At 41.3% G+C, this 19,847-nt stretch overlaps 1 protein-coding gene across 6 annotated transcripts in view; it reads right to left on the bottom strand.

Annotated features, from left to right (window-relative positions):
- Positions 1–19,847, bottom strand: part of GRB10 (growth factor receptor bound protein 10) — a 573,160-nt gene that overhangs the window by 353,574 nt on the left and 199,739 nt on the right. For all 6 annotated transcript variants that reach the window (XR_011199846.1, XM_069216800.1, XM_069216783.1 and 3 more), the window contains one exon: positions 10,449–10,536. Coding sequence is in view for 5 of the 6 variants with exons in the window: in XM_069216800.1 (XP_069072901.1) it covers positions 10,449–10,536 (88 nt within the window). In the remaining variant the exon portion in view is untranslated. The remainder of the gene's footprint in view (positions 1–10,448; positions 10,537–19,847) is intronic.

Raw genomic sequence — 19,847 nt, 5'->3', positions numbered from 1 at the left:
TGGACAGGTCTGCAAACTGAATTGATTGTTCCTGGAAGATACTGTGCTACTAGGTGAATGTGGTGCTGAATTGACCACTTCCATATCGTTTGTGCCAAATGGGTCAAACGTGCCCCCCACTGTTTCTGAAGATAGTACATGGCAGTCATGTTGGCTGACCATTCTAGCACTACTTTGTGTTGCAAGTGTGGAAGGAATTACTTAATTGCTAGGAAGACTACTTGAACCTCCAAGTAGTTGATGCGTAAGGACTGGAGTAATATCCAAAGACATTGCACTGTGCAGTTGTGCAGATGAGCTCCCCAACCTGTGTGTGATGCATCTGTGGTAAGAATGACCAGAGTTACAGGGTTAGGAAGGACTGCCCTTTCGTAAGGTTGGTGGTGTTTCACCATGGCAGAGTGATGAGTCTGGAAGTCCAACAACACTAGATCCTGTACCTGACCATGTGCCTAAGACCACTGAGAAGACAGACATTGCTGAAGGGGAAGAATGTGAAGTCTGGCATGAGATACAATGGCAATACAAGATGCCATCATGCCTAGAAGGCACATAAATTATATCACTGTCTGAATGGTTCTCTGTTAGTTGAGAGATTAATAAGTGAAAGGTTTGTACCTGTGCTGAGTTGGGAAACACCAGGCTCAACTGTGTATTGAGAATAACCCCTAGATAAGGTTGTATCTGGAGTGGTTGAAGATGTGATTTGGGGTAATTAAATGTGAATCTTAGAGTATGCAGGAGATTGGCTGTGAGTATCCTGGTGACATTGTTGAAGGGTGCTGGCTTTAATAAGCCAATCGTCCAAGTAAGGGAAGACATGAATGTGTTGTCTCCTGAGATGTGTGGCAACCACTGTGAGACATTTGGTGAATACTCGGAGCGGTTGTGATCCCAAAAAATAAAGACTTTGAACTAATAACGTTCTCCTGTAACTACGAATCTGAAGTATTTGCGGTGTGCTGAATGAATAGGAACGTGAAAATATGCGTCCTTTAGATTTAATGCGGTGATCAACATCGCCTTGCAGAAGAAGGGGAATGACATCTTGGAGAGAGACCGTATAGAAATGTTCTGAGAGAATGTATGTGTTTAAGGGTCTGAGATCGAGAATTGGTCTGAGACACCAGTCTTTTCTCCAGAATAAAAAAGTACAGGGAGTATACTCCTGTGCTTTGATGCTTTAAAGGCACTGGCTCTATGGCCCCTTTGAGGAGAAGACTGTACTTCTTTTGAGACGTGTGAGATTTTTTTCTGAGTGAGACTGCAAGGTGGAATTTTTTATTTTTTTGGGGGGGGAGGGGGATGGGGAGGGAGGGGAGAAGGGGGGCAAGGGGAGTAGAAATGAGCTCCAGGCAGTAACCATTTTGGATAATGGAAAGAACCCATTGGTTGGTGGTGATGCCCGATCAGTGATGGTAAAAAAAAAGCAAGTTGTATTCTTCTGCCTTCTGGAGTGGTGTGTGGCGGTGGAAGCTTGAGAGAGTCATTGTTTAACAGGAGGTGGAGCCTCTAGAGGGTGATGGCTTGCTTCTGCTTTTATTGTTGTGTCATCTGTAGGAACCTCTATAAAACAGTTCTTGCTACACCTGGGTGGCGGAAAGTACCATGGTGTGTTGTGGATTGGAGGGACCCCCATGGCTTTAGCAGTTTCATTATCTTTTTTTTAGCTTTTCCAAAGTTGTCTACTTGTGGGCCAAAAAGGTACTCCTTATGAAAGGGCATGTTTAAGATATCCTACTGAATCTCTGGCTTAAATCAAAAGCACCTGAGCCAAGCATGGTGTCTAATAATGACGCTGGTATTAACGCTGCATGCCACTACATCAGCAACATCTAAGACGCACCTGATGGAATTGTTTGGGATGGTTTGCCTTTCTGCAACAATTTCAGCCCCCTTTTTTTGATGCTCTTCGGGGAGGTACTGAAGCAGCTCTGACATGGCATCCCAGTGCTCCCTGTCATAGCGTGCTAGTAGAGCCTGTGTTCACAATGCACCAATGGTTGGCTGCTTGAGCTGGCACCATTTTACATGCTGTATCTAATTTGTTTTTACTTTATCTATCGGGGGTGTCTCCTGTTGATTGGCTCTTTTGCGTGCTGTAAATGCAACAATAGAATCTGGTGGAATCTGTCCTTTATAACAGAGGATCTGTGGGTGAAGCATTATATTTTTATCAACTCAGGGAGTGATCATAACTGGCTCCTTGAAGATCTCCTCAGCATGTTGAAGCATGCCTGAGAGCACTGGCAAGCAGTCAATTTGGGTGGCTGCCAGGGGGTCAAATAAAAATCTTCCTCAATAGGATGTGTGCATTGTCACACTATGAAATGCAGCTGTTCTAGATAGGACTTGTTGATAGGAGGTGAAATCCTCAGGCAGTGATGGTCTAGCTGGGTAGAGATCTGGTTCATTAAGTGCAATAGGATCAGGATCATATGTATCCCAGGGATATGAGTCATCAAGGGTATCTATAAAAGCCTGTTTCTCAGGTGAGGTTGAACCCTGTGTTTGGTGGAGCTGATGTAGCTGGAGAAGGAGGTGGAGAGAATGAAGGAGAAGGCTGAGGAAAATATGGTGTCTTGTTTGGAAGCCTTTTTCAGAGGCAGAGAAGTATCAAGTGCCTCCTGGAAAGTCAATTCTCTTTTTACAGGAACAGGGGGTGATGCAAGAATGAGACCTATTCCCTCTTAAATATGAAGTCGGCATTGTTGAACGTCCTTGACTTCCAAAATTGGCTCAACTGGTGAAGGGCTGCTGGAGTAGAGACAGCATTTTTGAATTTTTTGGGGCTTCGAGGTTGATGGTCAATGGGGAAATGTCAGCACTGAAGGGCAGTTTTTTGGTCAGTACCGAGACAGGATGCACAGTTTGTCGAGTCAGTGCAGAGATTGTTTGAGGCCAATGCCAAAGCTTTAACTTTTTTTGTAGCCAAACCGAAGGGCATGGTATCTGAAGCACTTTCTCAGCTCCGACCATGGCCGGAAGGCAGTGGCGGACCAGTGCCCTCCTTAGTTGTGAATTTTGCAGTCTTGGCTGTGGGTGCAGGGGGCACTTGTACTAATGGTCTGCGCAGACTGCAGCTCCTGGCTCTTGATGTGACTAAACATCCAAGTCAGAATCTTGAATCAAAAAAGCCTCTTCATGTTGTTCCTCCTGGGCGTGCTCCTCCCCAAAAATGTCTGGTGTGCTGTGTGAAGTCAAAGATGGCATTTTGATTTCACAGCCGTTTCTGCTAAGAAGAGTCTTTTTGGACCGAAACGATTGACAAGCATGACAGGTTTGCTCACTGAGGTCAGGGGAGACACAAATTACACACCTGGTGTAGATCTGTGTGTGGGAACTTTGACAGAGGGCAAAATCGAAATGAGTCCGTGCCATCAGGTCTAGGTCATAGCAAGATTAGTTATGTTAGATGGTGAGATGTAGGCCCAGAGAGGGGTGCGAATGCCCTGAAGGGCAGGGAGTTGGTTCTGAGATTGGAGGGGAAACAAAAAAACAAAACAAAAAAAACAAAAAACGACCCGAGGTTACCGTAGGAGAAAAGGCGATTGAAAACAATACCGCTGCTGAAAGGGAGACAGAGAGAACTGGTTTCGGACTGTATCGAGTCAAGAACTGGGATCGAGAGGAACACACGTCTGGACCCAATGGCAGACAAAAAACAAACAATCTAACAAAGGACTCAATACCCATGCGCACTAATACTGAGAGGAGGAGTCACTCAATCCTGTGACTCAATGATTCTTCGAAGAAAAACAAGTTGTACCAACCTGAGCACAACAGTAGATGGCAAGCTTATGCAGAGCATGTGCATCTACAGCTACACATGCCATCGAACATGTTTTTACAGCAGTAAAAACTTCAATATATGAACAGGATAGATCTGACTAATCTTACCATATTACAATGAAAACTGTACAGTTTTCTAGCCACTACAGATCTTAAAACAGATGCTCAAAAACTGCCTTTAATATATCCTATCAAAGTTGCTTTGTTCGATAAACATTAGTAGGCTACACAACCACAAAGCATCATTAAATTCTAAAGACAGCGTACAATTCTTACCTATACAGGAGTCAGAAAAAGGCAGGAAAATTAAAGGAGACCCTATTTATGAATTAAACTTCAAAGGGACAGTTTCCTGCAGTTTGTAGTCCTCTTGATTTTACATAAGAAAAAAATATTGACTGGATCAATATTAGTAATATTTATTGTTTCACCGGACATCTTTCTTTATTCTCTATACACTATTTTCTTTCATTTTAAACTTACATTAAGCCTTAAACGTAAAGGCTCCAAATCTCAGCACCTTTAAATTGCAACTGCTGCCTTCGAGCTTTTGTCATGAACAAAACTTTCCATGGTGCATACACTGAGAATGGCTAACAGAACGCGATTTCTATACTATACAATGTTGGATTACTTCCAAAATGTATATTCTGAGGCAAAGAGAAGGATGTTCTCAACACTTAGCACTGCCCTACTGCAGGGGCCCATGTCGAGTCTTTGTATGTATCAGATACCACAGCGACCAACAGCTAATTACAGACCACTTCACTTAATTACACCTCTCAGTCTTTAGAAATGTTAAGAGTCCAATCATTTAAAGCTCCTGGTTTAAGGCACGGTTAAAGGAATTAAATTTGTGCTCACGTACTTACACCGTCATCATAAAAATGGGAGTGGGGGGGCTACTTCTCACTACAGGTGGATGCATAAGTGTTCGCATACAAGATATCCCCCACTACCCTTAAAATATAATTTGTTTTATTACATTTCCACAAAATATTTACCTGAAAAAAAAAAAATCATTTTTTTCTAGTTAGCTGGCAACAAGGGCAATTGTTTTTCGATTCCTCGAACTTTAATCTCTTTAAAACGGATACTAAAGTTTCGAATTAACATTTGAGGCATGGCTTAAATCACTGAATACATCCATGATTACCTGGATAAGGTCTCAAAATAAATCTATAGATTAGTTTAGGTATGCCTTTTGTTTATCCATAATTATATAATCAGAGCCATTTCTTTCACCAGCATTTGTATACTTTCACAGAATAGCGTTATTTTAAGTCCGGTTTAGTCAATGGTCCTCTTGACGTTATGTGTTTTTTTTTGTGTATCACACAAGGCTGGTGGCCGTTCAAAAAAAATTTGTTTACAAAAATAAAAAGCGTTTTTTGAACAAGTTATTCCATTTCTCTAAACATACAACACCCTGGGTGTATGAAAACGTACATTACAGATTTCTGTTTCTCTCGTGGTTTCACACCAGATCCCAGATCAATAAAACATGCGTTTCCTTTATGTCTTAACGTGATTTAAATCCGTGTAAAAATCCTTGTCTTCGTAAAATATTAGAATCTTTCTGAAATTGTTCAGCAGAAGTAATGCAAGCCATCCTATTCAACTGCATATTCCTTTCAATCCTCATCATCATGCTTTAGCTTAACAAAATAAGTTTTTTCCCACATTTATTCTCAGGCAGAATAAACAGAATGATTTACAAATTATAAACCCTGGAAAGACTTCGGGAAGCATGAGATTGGTTGGATGAACTTAATACACAAACATTAAGGGTTTCCCCCCCTTAATGAAGTTTATAATCTTATGCTACAACTAAAGGGACTTGTGGTCTTAGAGTGGGGCGGGGTGATAAATTATCAAACACCTTTTCTGACCATTCAGTCCTCCTTAGGGTTCAGAGGGCTGAACAGCCTCAATGGTGCATTGATAAATCTTTAACTGATGAACTGTTCACAATGTGTGTTGCTATAGATCAACTCTTTGAAAGGATAATAGGCCCAGCTCCACCTTTTGCAGTCTTGGGTGTTTTCAAAGCCCTTACTCAGGGTTGGCGGGGGAGGAGGTGATCTCTTTTAGGGCTCAAATTATAAACTAGGGAGTGAACAGGCATTGGGCCTACTGAGCAAACTTTGACCACGCTCACACACTTCATACATCGACTTCTAGAGCCAGTCTTAGAAACTGTCAAAAATTAAAAGATTATATACCTAGAGAAACTGTCAAAGTATGTGCATTCAGAAATACTATGTATTAAGTGAGCAGGCAGGGCAATTTTTGGCTTGGTCAGTGAAGTAAAAAAAAGCAACAAGACTATTAAAACAATCTTTGTTGTGGCAGAGAGCCAAATTGTTACTCAACCTGATCTAAAGTTTTACTTGTACATTTTACAGGGCTATATGCTCCAACTAATAGTTCTACACATGAGCAAACTGAGTATTTTTTGCATTCAAATTTGGCTACCAGCTCTAACTAGCAGTCCACAAGCCACCACCACAGCTTTCATCTCATTGGATGAGATAGAAGATGCAAGAAAATCATCCCCTAAAACAATATCTTGTAGGAGTGACTGCCTACTAGCCGAAACAGATTAATTGTTTTGAAGCCCAAGAGGCCAAATTTAGTCATTCTCTAGCGAAATTCTAGAAGGATGCGACTTACCTAGCTCATTTACAGAAGCCGTGATTATTAGCTTCCTTAAAAAGGATAAACCTCCCGAAAAACCAGGCTCATGTTCCCCAATTAGCCTACTGAACAGCCATTATAAATCTTTACAATAATTTTTATTGCCAGGTTAGCCCCTTTAGCACAAACTTTGGTCCACTTAGAACAAAGTGGATTTTTACCTATGTTGATCTCATCTAACAACATTTTTTTGTTGCAGGCTATCGATTATTACTCAAACACTACAAAGGCAGGCATTATGCTAGATACCAAAAAGGCATTCAACCTAGTACAATGGGAAGTCCTGTTTGCCATACTACTGAGCTCTGTATTTCCCCCGAAATTTGAATATTTACTGGAAAATCAATACAAGGAGGACAAGGTTAAACTCATAATAAATTTGCAAAAAGTGGGGTACGTTTCCATCAAAAGAGGCATAAGCCAAGGGTGCCCTATGTCAATGCTTCTTTTTGCTCTATTTATTGAGCTTCTGGCTGTCACATTAAGGCAAAACCCGCAGATCAGGGTTCCCATTCAAGGAGCACTCAAGCTAAAACTCTTTGCAGATGATATGATTTTATATCTGCCAACCGAGAAGCAAAAAATTCTTAATGCACTCATAATTCAGGCATTTACAGATATTGGAGGCTATAAAATTAATCATGCTAAATCCGAAGCACTCCTATTCAAAAGTACTCCCCATTTTTACCCGCAGAATTGAGACTATTACTCAAGTACTCATCCCATTATATACCTCAGGATTTACATTTCACAGATCTATTCAGATTAAAACTATGCCACCACTCTTAGCAAGGTGTGCAGGTTACTACTTTAATGGCATTCCTTGCCTCTATCATGGGAAAAATCGGCATTAGTTAAGATGGCTAGTCTTCCACTAGTTGTATTTAATTTTTCAAATATTATGAACAAAATTAACCAATCTTTCTTTAATGAAATAGATCAAATACTACACCATTTTCTGTGTGGCAGTGGAGGAAGGCCTGTACTAATTTGATGACACAGCAGTCAAGGAAGGAGGATTGGCTCTCGCACATTAAAAGGTGCTATCAAGCAGCCTTCATAGACCGGCTTGCCTGTGTGGCAACGAACAATCATTTGGAATGTTTTTATCTCCAGGAGATGTTCTGAGAGGCTGACATTTGTCTGTCTGTTTTCTTAAAAGTACCAAAACTGCCTAAAAGTACTAGATACAAGTTACCTCAAATTTTGTTTTTTAGATATGCAAAACTAAAAGACTGATTTCAGATTACCCAGTTTCATCCCTTATCCACATAGGAGGATGCTCCCGGTTAGTAATATAATTAGAAACTGCAGTTAAGGGATGGGTAAGGGCGGGATTTCACTGGCTCAGTGATGTTTTTGCTGAACGGGGCAGTGAAGCCTTGGGGACAGCAGGCTGCCAATAATTTTGCCACCCAGAATTAGCATTTTCCCATCTGTCAATTATTCATTAGGGTAGAGCCTGCGTCGCTTGCGCATGCGTTTCGCTAAGCGAGACGCTTTAGGAATTAAAAAGGCCTCGGAGCCCTGTCCACGTCACGTCAGTGTCTTTCATTGGCTTGTGGGCTTGCCTGTTAGAATCTGCTTGATTTCATTAGTGGAAGGCATGCATATGTCATGCCTTTTCCAGTGGATAGCCCTCCTGGAGCGCATCGACCAAGTACAGAAAACATGCGAGGCTCGCTGTTTTCCATCCAGCTCGTGGACTACTTTTTCTCTATTTTCCCAGCGCGATCTCGCTTGGCAGAAGTCGAGCGCTTTACATAGTATCGACCCTGTTACACAGTTAATTGCACTTTTTCCGGTTACGTACATAATTGCACTTTTGCCGATAGGTTTCATTACGAGTGAAAAGTCTGGTTAGGAGTTTACAACGCTATCAGCTCTAACACGAGCAAACGCGAGACCCGCTGTACTGCAAATGCTTGTTTTTACATAGCAATTAACAAGCATTTAATACACTTACCAGGGATATTAGAAAAGCTTATTTTGCGGCCGGTCTTACAGAAATGGGGAAATGGTATCGTCTATTACACCAAAAATTAAATGAGGCAGTGGTTTCATCAGTTCTAATCAAAGTTATGGCATCCACAGAATGTAAGATCAACCCACACTAGTGGGCCTGGTATCATCAAATGACCCATAAAGCCAACTGTGGAGAAAATTACAAAAGGATGGCTTTCTACTTCAAATGGATGCTGTATTATACTCCCTATTGATTACAGAAAATGTATTCCACCAACTCAGCGTCATGTTTTAGGATGTGGTCACAGTAAGGGCGACTGGCTACATATCTGTTTTAAATGCCCAGCACTTTACCCTTCTGGGAACAAATATTTCAGTTTTAGTGATAAGCTGCTGGTTCACATTAGTCCAGACCCCCCTGGGGCCTTATTTGGCACGTGTGTTCCATATAGGCAAATTAATCTACGACAGCAACAATTCCTTTTCATTACCATGCTGATTGCCAAATCTTTAATTCTTCAAAAATGGAGATCCTTTGAGGTTCCTACCTCTAACCTATGATCAGGAAAAATGAAGCAGGTTAAACAGTTTGAAGAAAAGATGTATATGCCAAGAACAGGAGCTGTAAAAAAATGTAGGGAGAGTTGGTGCAATATACTGGATAGAGCCACAACATCATGCATTTAAGCTGTTAACTGTTATTTTAGCTGCGCAGGCCTTTTAACCCTATTTGTAATTCTTTGATGATCAACCTCTAAAGGAATGGTACTTTTTAAAATGTATTTCTGCTGAATATATGTACAATTTTTATATGTGAATATTTATGAATTATTAAATCACCACATTAGTAACTAATGTTTTTCTCCCCCGTTATTAAAAAAAAAAAAATGCAAAAAAGTTTAATATACAACTGTAGTCTGTTTGTGGTTAATGCATGTGCTTGAGAACAGCTGAAGTAAGTTCACAGTTGATTAATTACCCCTTCACTAACTGAACACTACTACACAATGCACCAACCGATAACATTTCATAAAACCAAGCACCGTTTTACCTGCAAAACCAGTAGATATGGAACCTCTGTTCTACAGGTTAGAATTACAGGCCACGTCCTTAAAATTCTAGCATAAAATATTTGTTAAACTTCTTGGCGAGTACAGTAGAATATACACATAATGAGACTGTCTTCAGAGGGTGGCCAGTCTCAGTTTTGTATTCCTCAGGATCATCACTATGAAAAACAGACCAGTTTGGACGATCAGAAGAATATTGCTCTTTGAACTTTTCATTCCATGAGCTAAAATGGGAGGTATTTGGGAAAGCCAAAAATGAGAGCACTGAATGAGTACGATGAAATTGAAGGGTGGTCATAGCACAATATACCGGGTCAAAGGCCATTTGAATATCGTGTAGAATGTCCTAATTTAAAACAAATTCGAATCCCTGAGACCTACAACTCGCCCTCTTCATCACCAGAGCTTCCTCACACTCCTACAAAAAAAGGTAAAGGAAGCCCTCACTAACCACGCCCATGGCCCATTCCCTGCTACTCGATGCAAGAGCTAGAGGTGGGGCATCTGGAAGGACAGAAGCCGACTGGAGATATCGGCATGAGATTAGGAGACACTCAATTCCATCTAGTCATTCACTGACGTATGCAGCAGGCATCTGCCCTGTGCTTTGACCTGCCCTGTGCTGTGACCTGCCTTTGCGGTTCCTCCCTGCCTGAGCACACTCAACAGCGCCAGCAGACAGGTGTTGAGACTCCAGATATTGTACACTTGATGCAACTGCGGAGTTCTTATGCCAATATGAGCTTGAAAAGGAAAAAGCAAAAACGCTGCAATATCAGCGCCTGAGAAAGATTCTTTCTCCTCTCTCAATACCATCTCCCAGCTACCTCGAGCCCCCAGGCAGCTTCTCGAAATGTATATCCCACAAGCCCCTTCACATATGGAGATTAAGTTATAAAAATTACCATAAACTCGTTTTACCTTGAGTTAAGGAGATGCGATGGACACGGTCTCGGAACGCAGACTCCAAATCTCTTTTATTGTTAACTGCAGTCTTCTCTACAGTGTCCTGAAAAAAAGAAGAAAAAGAAAAATCACAAGGCAAGCCATATTAACAAGAAGTATCATCCCAGTGCTTAGTTTACACGTTGCTGAAACGTTCCGTGGGTTTCCCGTTAAAACAGATTATACAAGGTCACTGGAATTATATGGCACTGAGTTCTAAATTATGTGGATGGGGGTTTCTACATTTGCAGCAGGAAAAGTCAAAATACGCAGCATAATCAGGCACAATTCCAGTGGCCCTGATTCTAACCAACAGAATGCCATCAAAAGGAATATTTGCTTTTTTTTGCTAGTGTGCTTGGCACTTTGACGAATCTGCACAATTTGATAGAAGGGTTGGTTTTCTACTAGCATGGCAAATTTTGTACCAAACCAAAATGGGGGGCATAGTTGAGGAAAAAAAAAAAAAAATCTAACATTTCAGTTAACGTTTGATCAAACTGTCAGGTGTGGCACACAGTTAGCCAATGATACCCAGTACAGGTATATTATGTTTAATGAAGATCCACTGGGGGGTGAAAAGTTAAGGGGGGGGGGGGGGGTATGTAGGGTCAAGAATACTTTTGACCTGCCAATACCTATGGCACAGTTGATGGATCTGCACATGATTTGGCAAGGCCCTACCACTTCTCCTTTTAGTATGTTTGTGCAGATCCACTGGTTGGGAAGGGGGGGGGGGGGGCCTGGGCAGGGGCAGTAAAATAGTGTTTATTTGCCAATTACATTGGCAGTGCGTAGTAAATGTGCACACACTTTGGCAGCAGTTTTGATGGTTTCATTTTTGATTGGCGTCATGTTATGTGACAATCCATGGGGCAGAGGGGTTAAAGGGTGGGAGGGGAGGCAATAACATTTTTGTTGCTTACAATTTTAGCACTGTTTGATAATTATGCATCAAAAGTGGCAGGTCGCAGAATGTTACACCCAGTGGAGGTATTTCAGATTTTGTGCAGAGCCAATGGGATGCACCTGCACCAAACGTCAGAGACTTAGCACATTTAGCCTACTTTTCCTTTCTTCTTTTTAAATTTCACAGAGGCCCAATGGTGGTGCAGGTATAAAGGTGGAGGATAAATTTAGGGTTTCTCTGCAATCTTTACTGATCAATGAATCTAGACAGTTTGCCAGATGTTTAGTTGGATTAGTTTGCTGCTAGTTATGCCAAGTTCTGAACAAATGGGCCAGGGTAGGACCAAAGTTAAATGGGAAAGCAACGAGTGGCTTTCCCTAATAACTTTAGTGTGGTTCAAATAATCAGCTTTGTTTCAAAATGCAGTTTCTCCATGTAGTTTCCATAGAACAGCATTAGAGCTAAAACGGTTGAAGAGGGGCATCAATGTGGGGGGAGGGCATGCGGCAAATGGGGTGGAAAGGAGGAATTCATGGCTAACAGGCTAGTCTAATGGTACAAGGTTTTGTGCCCACGACGGAGAAATGTTACCATTGTTGCAATATCATTAACAAAAATTTAAGTATGTTAGTGAAATCCTAGTTTGCAATACGAAATCCTAGAAATTAACTGAAAAACACAAAGGTTAAAGTGATGTTCTAGTTAGATGAAAATTTCAGTTACAAAAAAGAAAAAAAAAAAAAAAAAAAAAGCACTGAAATGTACTAATTCTAGTTAACTCAAGTAACTATAACTTGTCTCCATGTACTGCTTACGTCACATATTACATCACTCATCGTCGATATCACTGAGGCCATCTGAAATGACATCATTGTGCACGGCGAGGGTGCAAGTTAAAGTTACTTGAGTTAATGATAACAATGAATAAACGATCCGAGTTGCAGTACACACAGCTACTCCTAAGAGTTTCACAGGTAAACCAAAGCAAATAACTTAGTTTTTCAATTCTTTCTGAAAAGCAGATCAGGGATCAAAGGTCAAATTCAGTGTTTGAGTTTAAAATGTTGCTTTTAAGTGAAGTTTTCACCCAACTATAATTTCACTTAGCGTTTGCTTTTTTCTTGCAAAGAATGAAATCACACACACAGAGCAAGTTCAAATACTCCACCTGTTTTTTGCCTACACCCAAATCTCTATCCTGGCCTTACATCAGGGCTCGAAAAATCTACTGACCACTCCCACTGGTGAGTTTTATTTTATGAGGTCGAGCTATTTTTAGATTTCACTCAACCCTTCTGGTGAGTTGACAAACAGGTGTTCTGTTCAGTCAGAAAGTGAATTAGCAATTAGGATGCCTTTAATTCTTATTCTTGTCACATTTGCTCTGTGTTTAGAGACCGAGGTCAAAAGTCAGTTTGCCCTCTTCCAATGCAAATACTTTTCATTGTGACTGCAGAGTTCCAGGATTTTGTAAGGTGAACTGTCTGACCTTTGTGAAGTGAAAGCCTTTTGGTATCAGCTTTTTTCTAACACACATTTATATAACTAAATCAACTTTACAAGCATTTCAAAATATATTTCAGTAGCTGTGAAAAAACATTTTTTGTACTTCTGTGTGGTGAAAAAAATATTTTAATAGGATAATAAAAAACAGAACACTTTACTTGGTAATAAATGTTTTCTGAAACCCAATTTTCACAGATTGTTAATGCATTACATAGTTTTATCAGTAAAGGGCCAAAAACCTTCCCACTAACTTGGAGATTTCTTGGAAATGTACTGTCTGTAAATGACAGTGCCCTACCACATCATGCTTTAGTAATACATTTATTAAAATTGTGTTAAACTGAGAAACACTCCTGCCTTGATGGCAAAGCTATTAGTAAACTAAAAGGCAAGTCATGCATGGATCATGTGTACCCTATATGTGGGCTAGATTTATTTTAAATGGAGCAAACGTTTAGTGTATTTAATCAAACAAAAGGATTTTTTTTTTTTTTTTTTTACAGCTGAAATGCTGAACTCACAAATTTGAAGGTGCACTCATGTGAGAATGAAGAAACAGGAAACTATAAAATACAATATTTGCCTAGGATTACACAATTTCAGACTCGTTTTCAGGTCAAGTACATTACAGTTAGGTCAAATAAATTATTCAAACTACTAGACCTGCAGGTATAGTAACATTTTTATGATTTTTGAGGCCTGTACATCATACAAATATTATTGCAGGTGGGAGTGACCAAACTTCCTTGCATCCTACGATGCCCACGTTAGTCCTAGGTGAACATGCTGTGGCAGGAAACTACAAATTTGCTCTTGGACCTCAGACTTCACCATAGGGGAACACGTTGCTTAGCCACTTTAAGGGGTAGAGTTATCTCTGGTTGGCCAGTTTATAGTTTAAGTCCACAAAAGGGACATAGCTCTAGAATGATGTGGTAACAAGAAGCCTGATCCCCCTTTAAATACTTTATCCCATTACTCCAGAGTGCACAGGCTATAAGCAGGCAAGTCTTATTGATACCACACACATCTTTAATTTTGCAAATACCACCAGAACACCTTTGTATTAAAGTCTATTTCTAATCTGAGTAAAAAAAAAAAAAAAAAAGCTTGACACAGAGTCCGGCTGGTCTCTGGAATAGCTAAGACATTTTATCCAAAACCAGGCCCACGCTTCATGAATCTCAAATGGTTACTTTGTGGGAACTTTGAGCAACACAAGTAGTAAGGCTGGATGTCTGATAGAACATTTTAAAAAAAAAACAATGCTGTATGATAGACATTTTGTGATGATTCAAAATACTTGTCACAGGACAGTTGGTAAAAACATTAAGCTTTTTAAAGTAGGTACTGCAGTCCATTTCCAGCTTCTGTGCACACAGCCTCCCCACCAGCTACCCACAGGCAGCACATCCCCAAAAAAAAAATTATAATAAAAATACTAGGTCCCTCACCCAAATAATCACGTGACATCAGGCCACACCCCAGCTAGATGGCCTGGGATATGGCATTACAACACTGAGAAAAGGTACTCAATCCCACTCAGCATCAGGGTGGCAGATCCCAATTGGGAAAACAGGGAGAAACCGTGTTAAGCTGGAAGGGAAATTGCAATAAAAAGCACAAAGGGTCTAGAAAGACTTCAAGCCAGCCCCAGTTACAACTAGAAATGGCCTAAGACATAACAGTGGCACAAGTTGAGAAACAGTCAAAGACGAACAATGGACAGCAAATATTTAGGTGATCCGCAGCTCAAACCTACTCTGAACGTTCTTCGTCACTTTAGAAAGCAACAAAGCTCTACAGATATAATCTGTGATTGGGCCCCACTGCTAAGGCTCCGAGGTTCCCTGAAGGCACAAATGAGTAGATTATGTAAGAGTCTATCTTGCTATTATTCATCAAAAAAACACTGGCATTTTAGTTTGAAACAAAACATGGCCAGAAAAGCTAAATATGGCTCAGCAAGGGTGGAGAGGACTTGGATGATAAAATACTTTTTCAACACACAACAAAAATAAAATGGCTCTGATATTTAAAGTAAAGGAAGGCACTCAAGAGGTAATGCTCATTTGGGTCTCAATAACGGGATAATCACAGAATGAGGATTAACTCCATGACTCAAATGTATATGGTAGTGGGACCATGCCTTTCACAAATACTGCAGAACAGAGGTATGCAACAGTATAGCCAAAAGACCAGATCAAACCAGATTTTTAGGCTAGCCACTACAAAAGAATTCAGTTTGCTTTTTTTCCCCTTTGCGGTGGCCCTCAAAATGTAGCTTGTGAGCAATATGTTGCTTGCAGCACCCTAAAATATTGTTCACAAGTCATTTCACACCTTAGTTCTATTATTTTCTACTGCTAAATGTATTTTATTGGTGAAGAGTATGTGAAGCCTTTCCAGACGCAGCCACCACAGTTGCAACTCAAAGAAAAAGAACAATTACCCAGATCATGCTAATGTAGAAACACATTTTCTCTGGATAAGGGGGCTCAAAACTCTTGCTGCAACCTTAGTAGTAGTGGTCTGTAATCTCTTAAACAGCACTATATATTAACTGATAAAGTCTCAGATGAGACTCCTACTATGTATAGCTCTTCCGACATCTAGTGTTGGGCTCGGAGTGTTACAAGTTGTTTTTCTTCTAAGAAGCCTTTTCAGAGTCACAGGATTGAGTGACTCCTCTCGGTTACAGTGCGAATGGGCATCAACTCCATTGTTTTCTTTCCGCTGTCCGGTTCAGACGCGTTTCCTCTCGCTCAGAGATTTTGAATTGGAAAAACCTTAGAAAACCTATCAATCGTGGGTATTGTTTCGATCGAATTTCCATCGAACATCAAACCAGTAATACCGTCAAAACCTAAACTTCAACCTTCGGGGCGCGTGAGCCAGACTCTGGCCTATTCAGGCCTACCACGTGGAAAGCCTGATGGATCGGACTCCATTTCGATTCTGCCCTCGGTGCCACGCGCATTTCCCATATACAGACCAAAGTCTGGTTTGTAATTTGTGCCTTTCTCCAGGCATTGAGAAGATTGCGAAACCTGTTGATCGTTTCAATCGAAGAAGACCTTGAGAGATCGCAGGGCCCGAAGACTAGAAATGGCATCGAAAAGCACTGAACAGCTCGACGTCATAGAGGAAGAGCAGGCGCAGACAGCAGTCTCCATCCGAGATACAGACTCCAAGCAAGAATCGGAAGATGATAGACTCATCACTCCTGGCCAGCACGTGAGTAAGTCTGCCCCTACACCCATATACAAAAAACAATCGAAGGTCTTGGGTACTAGACTGCCGGAACGCCATGGTTCGGCCCGAAAAAAAGACTGTCGGGGACCGAACTTCGGGCTCGGTGACGAAAGAGGCCACGCCTCTGTCCACTGCGGAGTCGAGCAAGTCGGTTAGAATTTCTACATCAGACTATAGTAAGCGTCCTCACTCACTGGAGTCGAAGATTCGACATCCTGACTCGGAGCCGAAACAGCAGACTTCATTTTCGCGACCAAAAAAAGATTTAAATTGGAGCCGAAAAAACCCGCACTCAGAGGAACAAGGTCTTTCGAGTAAACATAAGCAAATCTTAAAGCTGATGCAAGAATCTCACAAAGCTTCTGAAGAAGAGGCTGAGATTGAGCCAATATTGGAGGTTATGGATATAAGAATCAAGAATCCATATACATAAACAGACTGGTCGAATTCTGACTGCACCTCCTTTAAAGACTAAAAGAAAGCTGGCCTTTCAAGAGGAATTTGACTCTGCTCAACCACCAGCAAAGGTTCAGGAACGAAAGGAGAAACCAGCACCTCTCCCTACCTCTCCTCCTCACTCTCCACAGCTTTCTTTTTCACTTCCGCACAATAGCCCACCACCATTGCCTTCTCCAACACACTCCCTATACTCACATGGAGATACAGTGGATCCTTGGGATCTGTATGATCCTGATCCCATTCCAGGCAATGATCCTGACCTATACCCCTCCAAGCATTCTCCATCAAAAGGACACTACTGCCTACACTCGGGTAATTTCTAGGGCAGCTTCTTACCATGGGGTGCTTATGCACTCTGAACACCTGGAGGAAGATTTTTTTATTTAACACTCTGTCTTCCACTCACTCTAGATACCAGTGTCTCCCAATGTTGCCTGGAATGGTCAAGCATGCTGAACACATTTTTAGTGAGCCTGTCAAAGCTAGATTCATTACCCTTAGAACCGACAAAATATAAACCTGCCCCTACAGACCCAGACTACATCACACATCAGGTTGCTACGGACTTAGTAGTCAGTGTGGCTAGAAAAAGGGCTAACAGCCAGTCATCAGGAGATGCTCCTCCTCCGGATAAAGAAAGTAGAAAGTTTGATGCAGATGGCAAAAGAGTAGCCACGCAAGCAGCTAACCAATGGCAAATTGCCTATTCGCAAGCACTTCTTGCCAGATATGATAAAGCCCATTGGGATGAGATGCAAGAACTCATACAGCACCTCCCAAAAGTGCATCAAAAAAGGGCACAACAAGTTGAAGAGGGACAGGCTATAAGTAATAATCAGATAAGGTCTGCCCTCGATGCTGCTGATACAGCTGAAAGGAGTGTCAATACTGCCATTACAATTAGAAGGCATGCATGGCTATGCTCCTCTGTTTTTTAAACCAGAAATTCAGCAGGGAGTACTTAACATGCCTTTCGATAAGAAAAATGTATGTGGGCCTGAAGTGGACACCACTATAGAAAAACTGAGAAAAGACCCAGATACTGCAAAGGTAATGGGGCATTATATACCACACCATATGGAGGCTCCTTTTGCAAGCCATAGTTTAGAGGAGGATTTAAGCCACAATCATCTAAAGCTTCTACCTCCCAGGCAAAGCAGGGACAAACAATATCAAAGAGGGGGATTTATAGGGTCCTTCAGAGGACAATATTTCAGAAACCGAGCCTCAAAGCAAGCCACTACACCATCTAAGCAGTGACTTCCTTCCCGCCCCTCCACACATCTCCGGGAGGGGAGGGAGGAGTGGGGAGGGGGAATGGGAGACTACAGCAATTCCACTCTCATTGACAAAATATCACCACAGACAATTCAGTATTATCAATTATCCGCAATGGCTATTGCCTAGAATTAAATCTCCACCCCTCCAAACATTCCACCACGTTACCACAAACTGTCCCCAGGACACAGTGTTGTGTTGCATTATTAAAACTAGCAATAGAATTGGTTCCACATTCTCAGGAAACCGGAGTATACTCACTATACTTCCTCATTCCAGAAAAAAGACGGCACCCTCAGGCCCATCTTGGACCTCAGACCTCTCAATCTATACATCCTGTCAGAACATTTTCACATGGTAACTCTGCAGGATGTCATTCCACTACTACAAAAACAAGATTACATGACTGCTTTAGACCTCAAAGATGTGTATTTCCATATACCCATCCATCCAGCTCACAGAAAATACCTCAGGTTCGCCATAGCAGGAAAACATTACCAGTTCGGAGTTTTGCCATTAGGCATAACAGCTCCAAGAGTGTTCACAAAATGTCTAGCAGTAGTAGCAGCCTACTTAAGACAACACATTCACGTCTTTCCATATCTAGAAGACTGGCTAATAAAATCAAGCAATTTTACACAATGCCAACAACACACTCAATATGTGAAAGAAACCCTGCATACACTAGGGTTCTCTCTCAATTACCAAAAATCACACCTTCAACCAGCACAAGTACAACCTTACCTATGCACTATTTTAAATATTCGAAAAGCCCTAGCATATCCAAATACACAAAGGATAAAAGCTTTCCAAAATCTCACACCACACATACAGCCAAATCAACAATATACTACCATGAAAATTCTAGGGATGATGGCATCTTGCATAGCCATAGTTCCACATCCAAGACTAAACATGAGGCCCTTAGAACAGTGCCTCTCAGGCACACGGTCAACTTCAAGATCTAGTGTTTACGGACCGCCAAACATATGTCCCTTCAATGGTGGAATCTCAGCAATCTAATGAAGGGGCGGTCATTTCAAGACCCTGTGCCTCAGACCATAATCACAACAGACGCATCAATTATAGGTTGGGGAGCTCATCTCAACAATCATACCATTCAAAGGGAATGGGATCCCAAACAGAAACAGCTTCACGTAAGCCACCTAGAATTATTAGCTGTATTTCTTGCCCTAAAAGAGTTTCAACCTATTCTCAAACAGAAGACTGTTCTAATAAAAACAGACAACATGACAACCATGTATTACCTCAACAAACAGGGCGGGACACATTCATCTCAACTGTCCCTACTAGCCCAAACAATATGGAAATGGGCAATTGACAATCACATTCATCTATTAGCACAATACATTCCAGGGATAAACAATCAGCTGGTCGATCTAAGTAGGAATCACCAACAAACTCACAAATGGGAGATTCACTCCCAAGCACTTTCAAAAGTACTTTCAAAAGTGGGGAACATCAGAAATGGATCTATTCGCAACAAGCGAAAAACGCAAAATGCCGAAACTTCACATCCAGACAACCACATCCCCTATCCAAGGGAAATGCTCTATGGATCAATTGGTCAGGGATATTTGCTTACGCTTTTCCCCTTCTCCCACTCCTTTGCTTTCTGGTCAGCTGACTACGTCAAACATCACTCACCATGATACTCATAGCACCAACACGGGCACGTCCGCACTGGTACACAACACTCCTAGATCTGTCAGTAGTACCTCATTCCAAACTCCCAGGAAAAAAGGTCAAATCGGGCACCCAAACCCCAATGCTCTTAATCTAGCGGTTTGGCTCCTGAGGTCAGAATTTGGTTACCTAAAACTTCCATCAGAATGTATGGAAGTGATTAAACAAGCATGTAAACCTACTACTAGACAATGTTACGCAAACAAATGGAAAAGATTTGTCCAACATTGTCAATCTAAAAACACTGATCCACTTACAGC

This window comes from Pleurodeles waltl, chromosome 2_1 (assembly GCF_031143425.1).
Source record: "Pleurodeles waltl isolate 20211129_DDA chromosome 2_1, aPleWal1.hap1.20221129, whole genome shotgun sequence".
In the NCBI taxonomy this organism is placed as follows: Eukaryota; Metazoa; Chordata; class Amphibia; order Caudata; family Salamandridae; genus Pleurodeles; species Pleurodeles waltl.
This window is presented reverse-complemented; position numbering and strand designations above follow the sequence as displayed.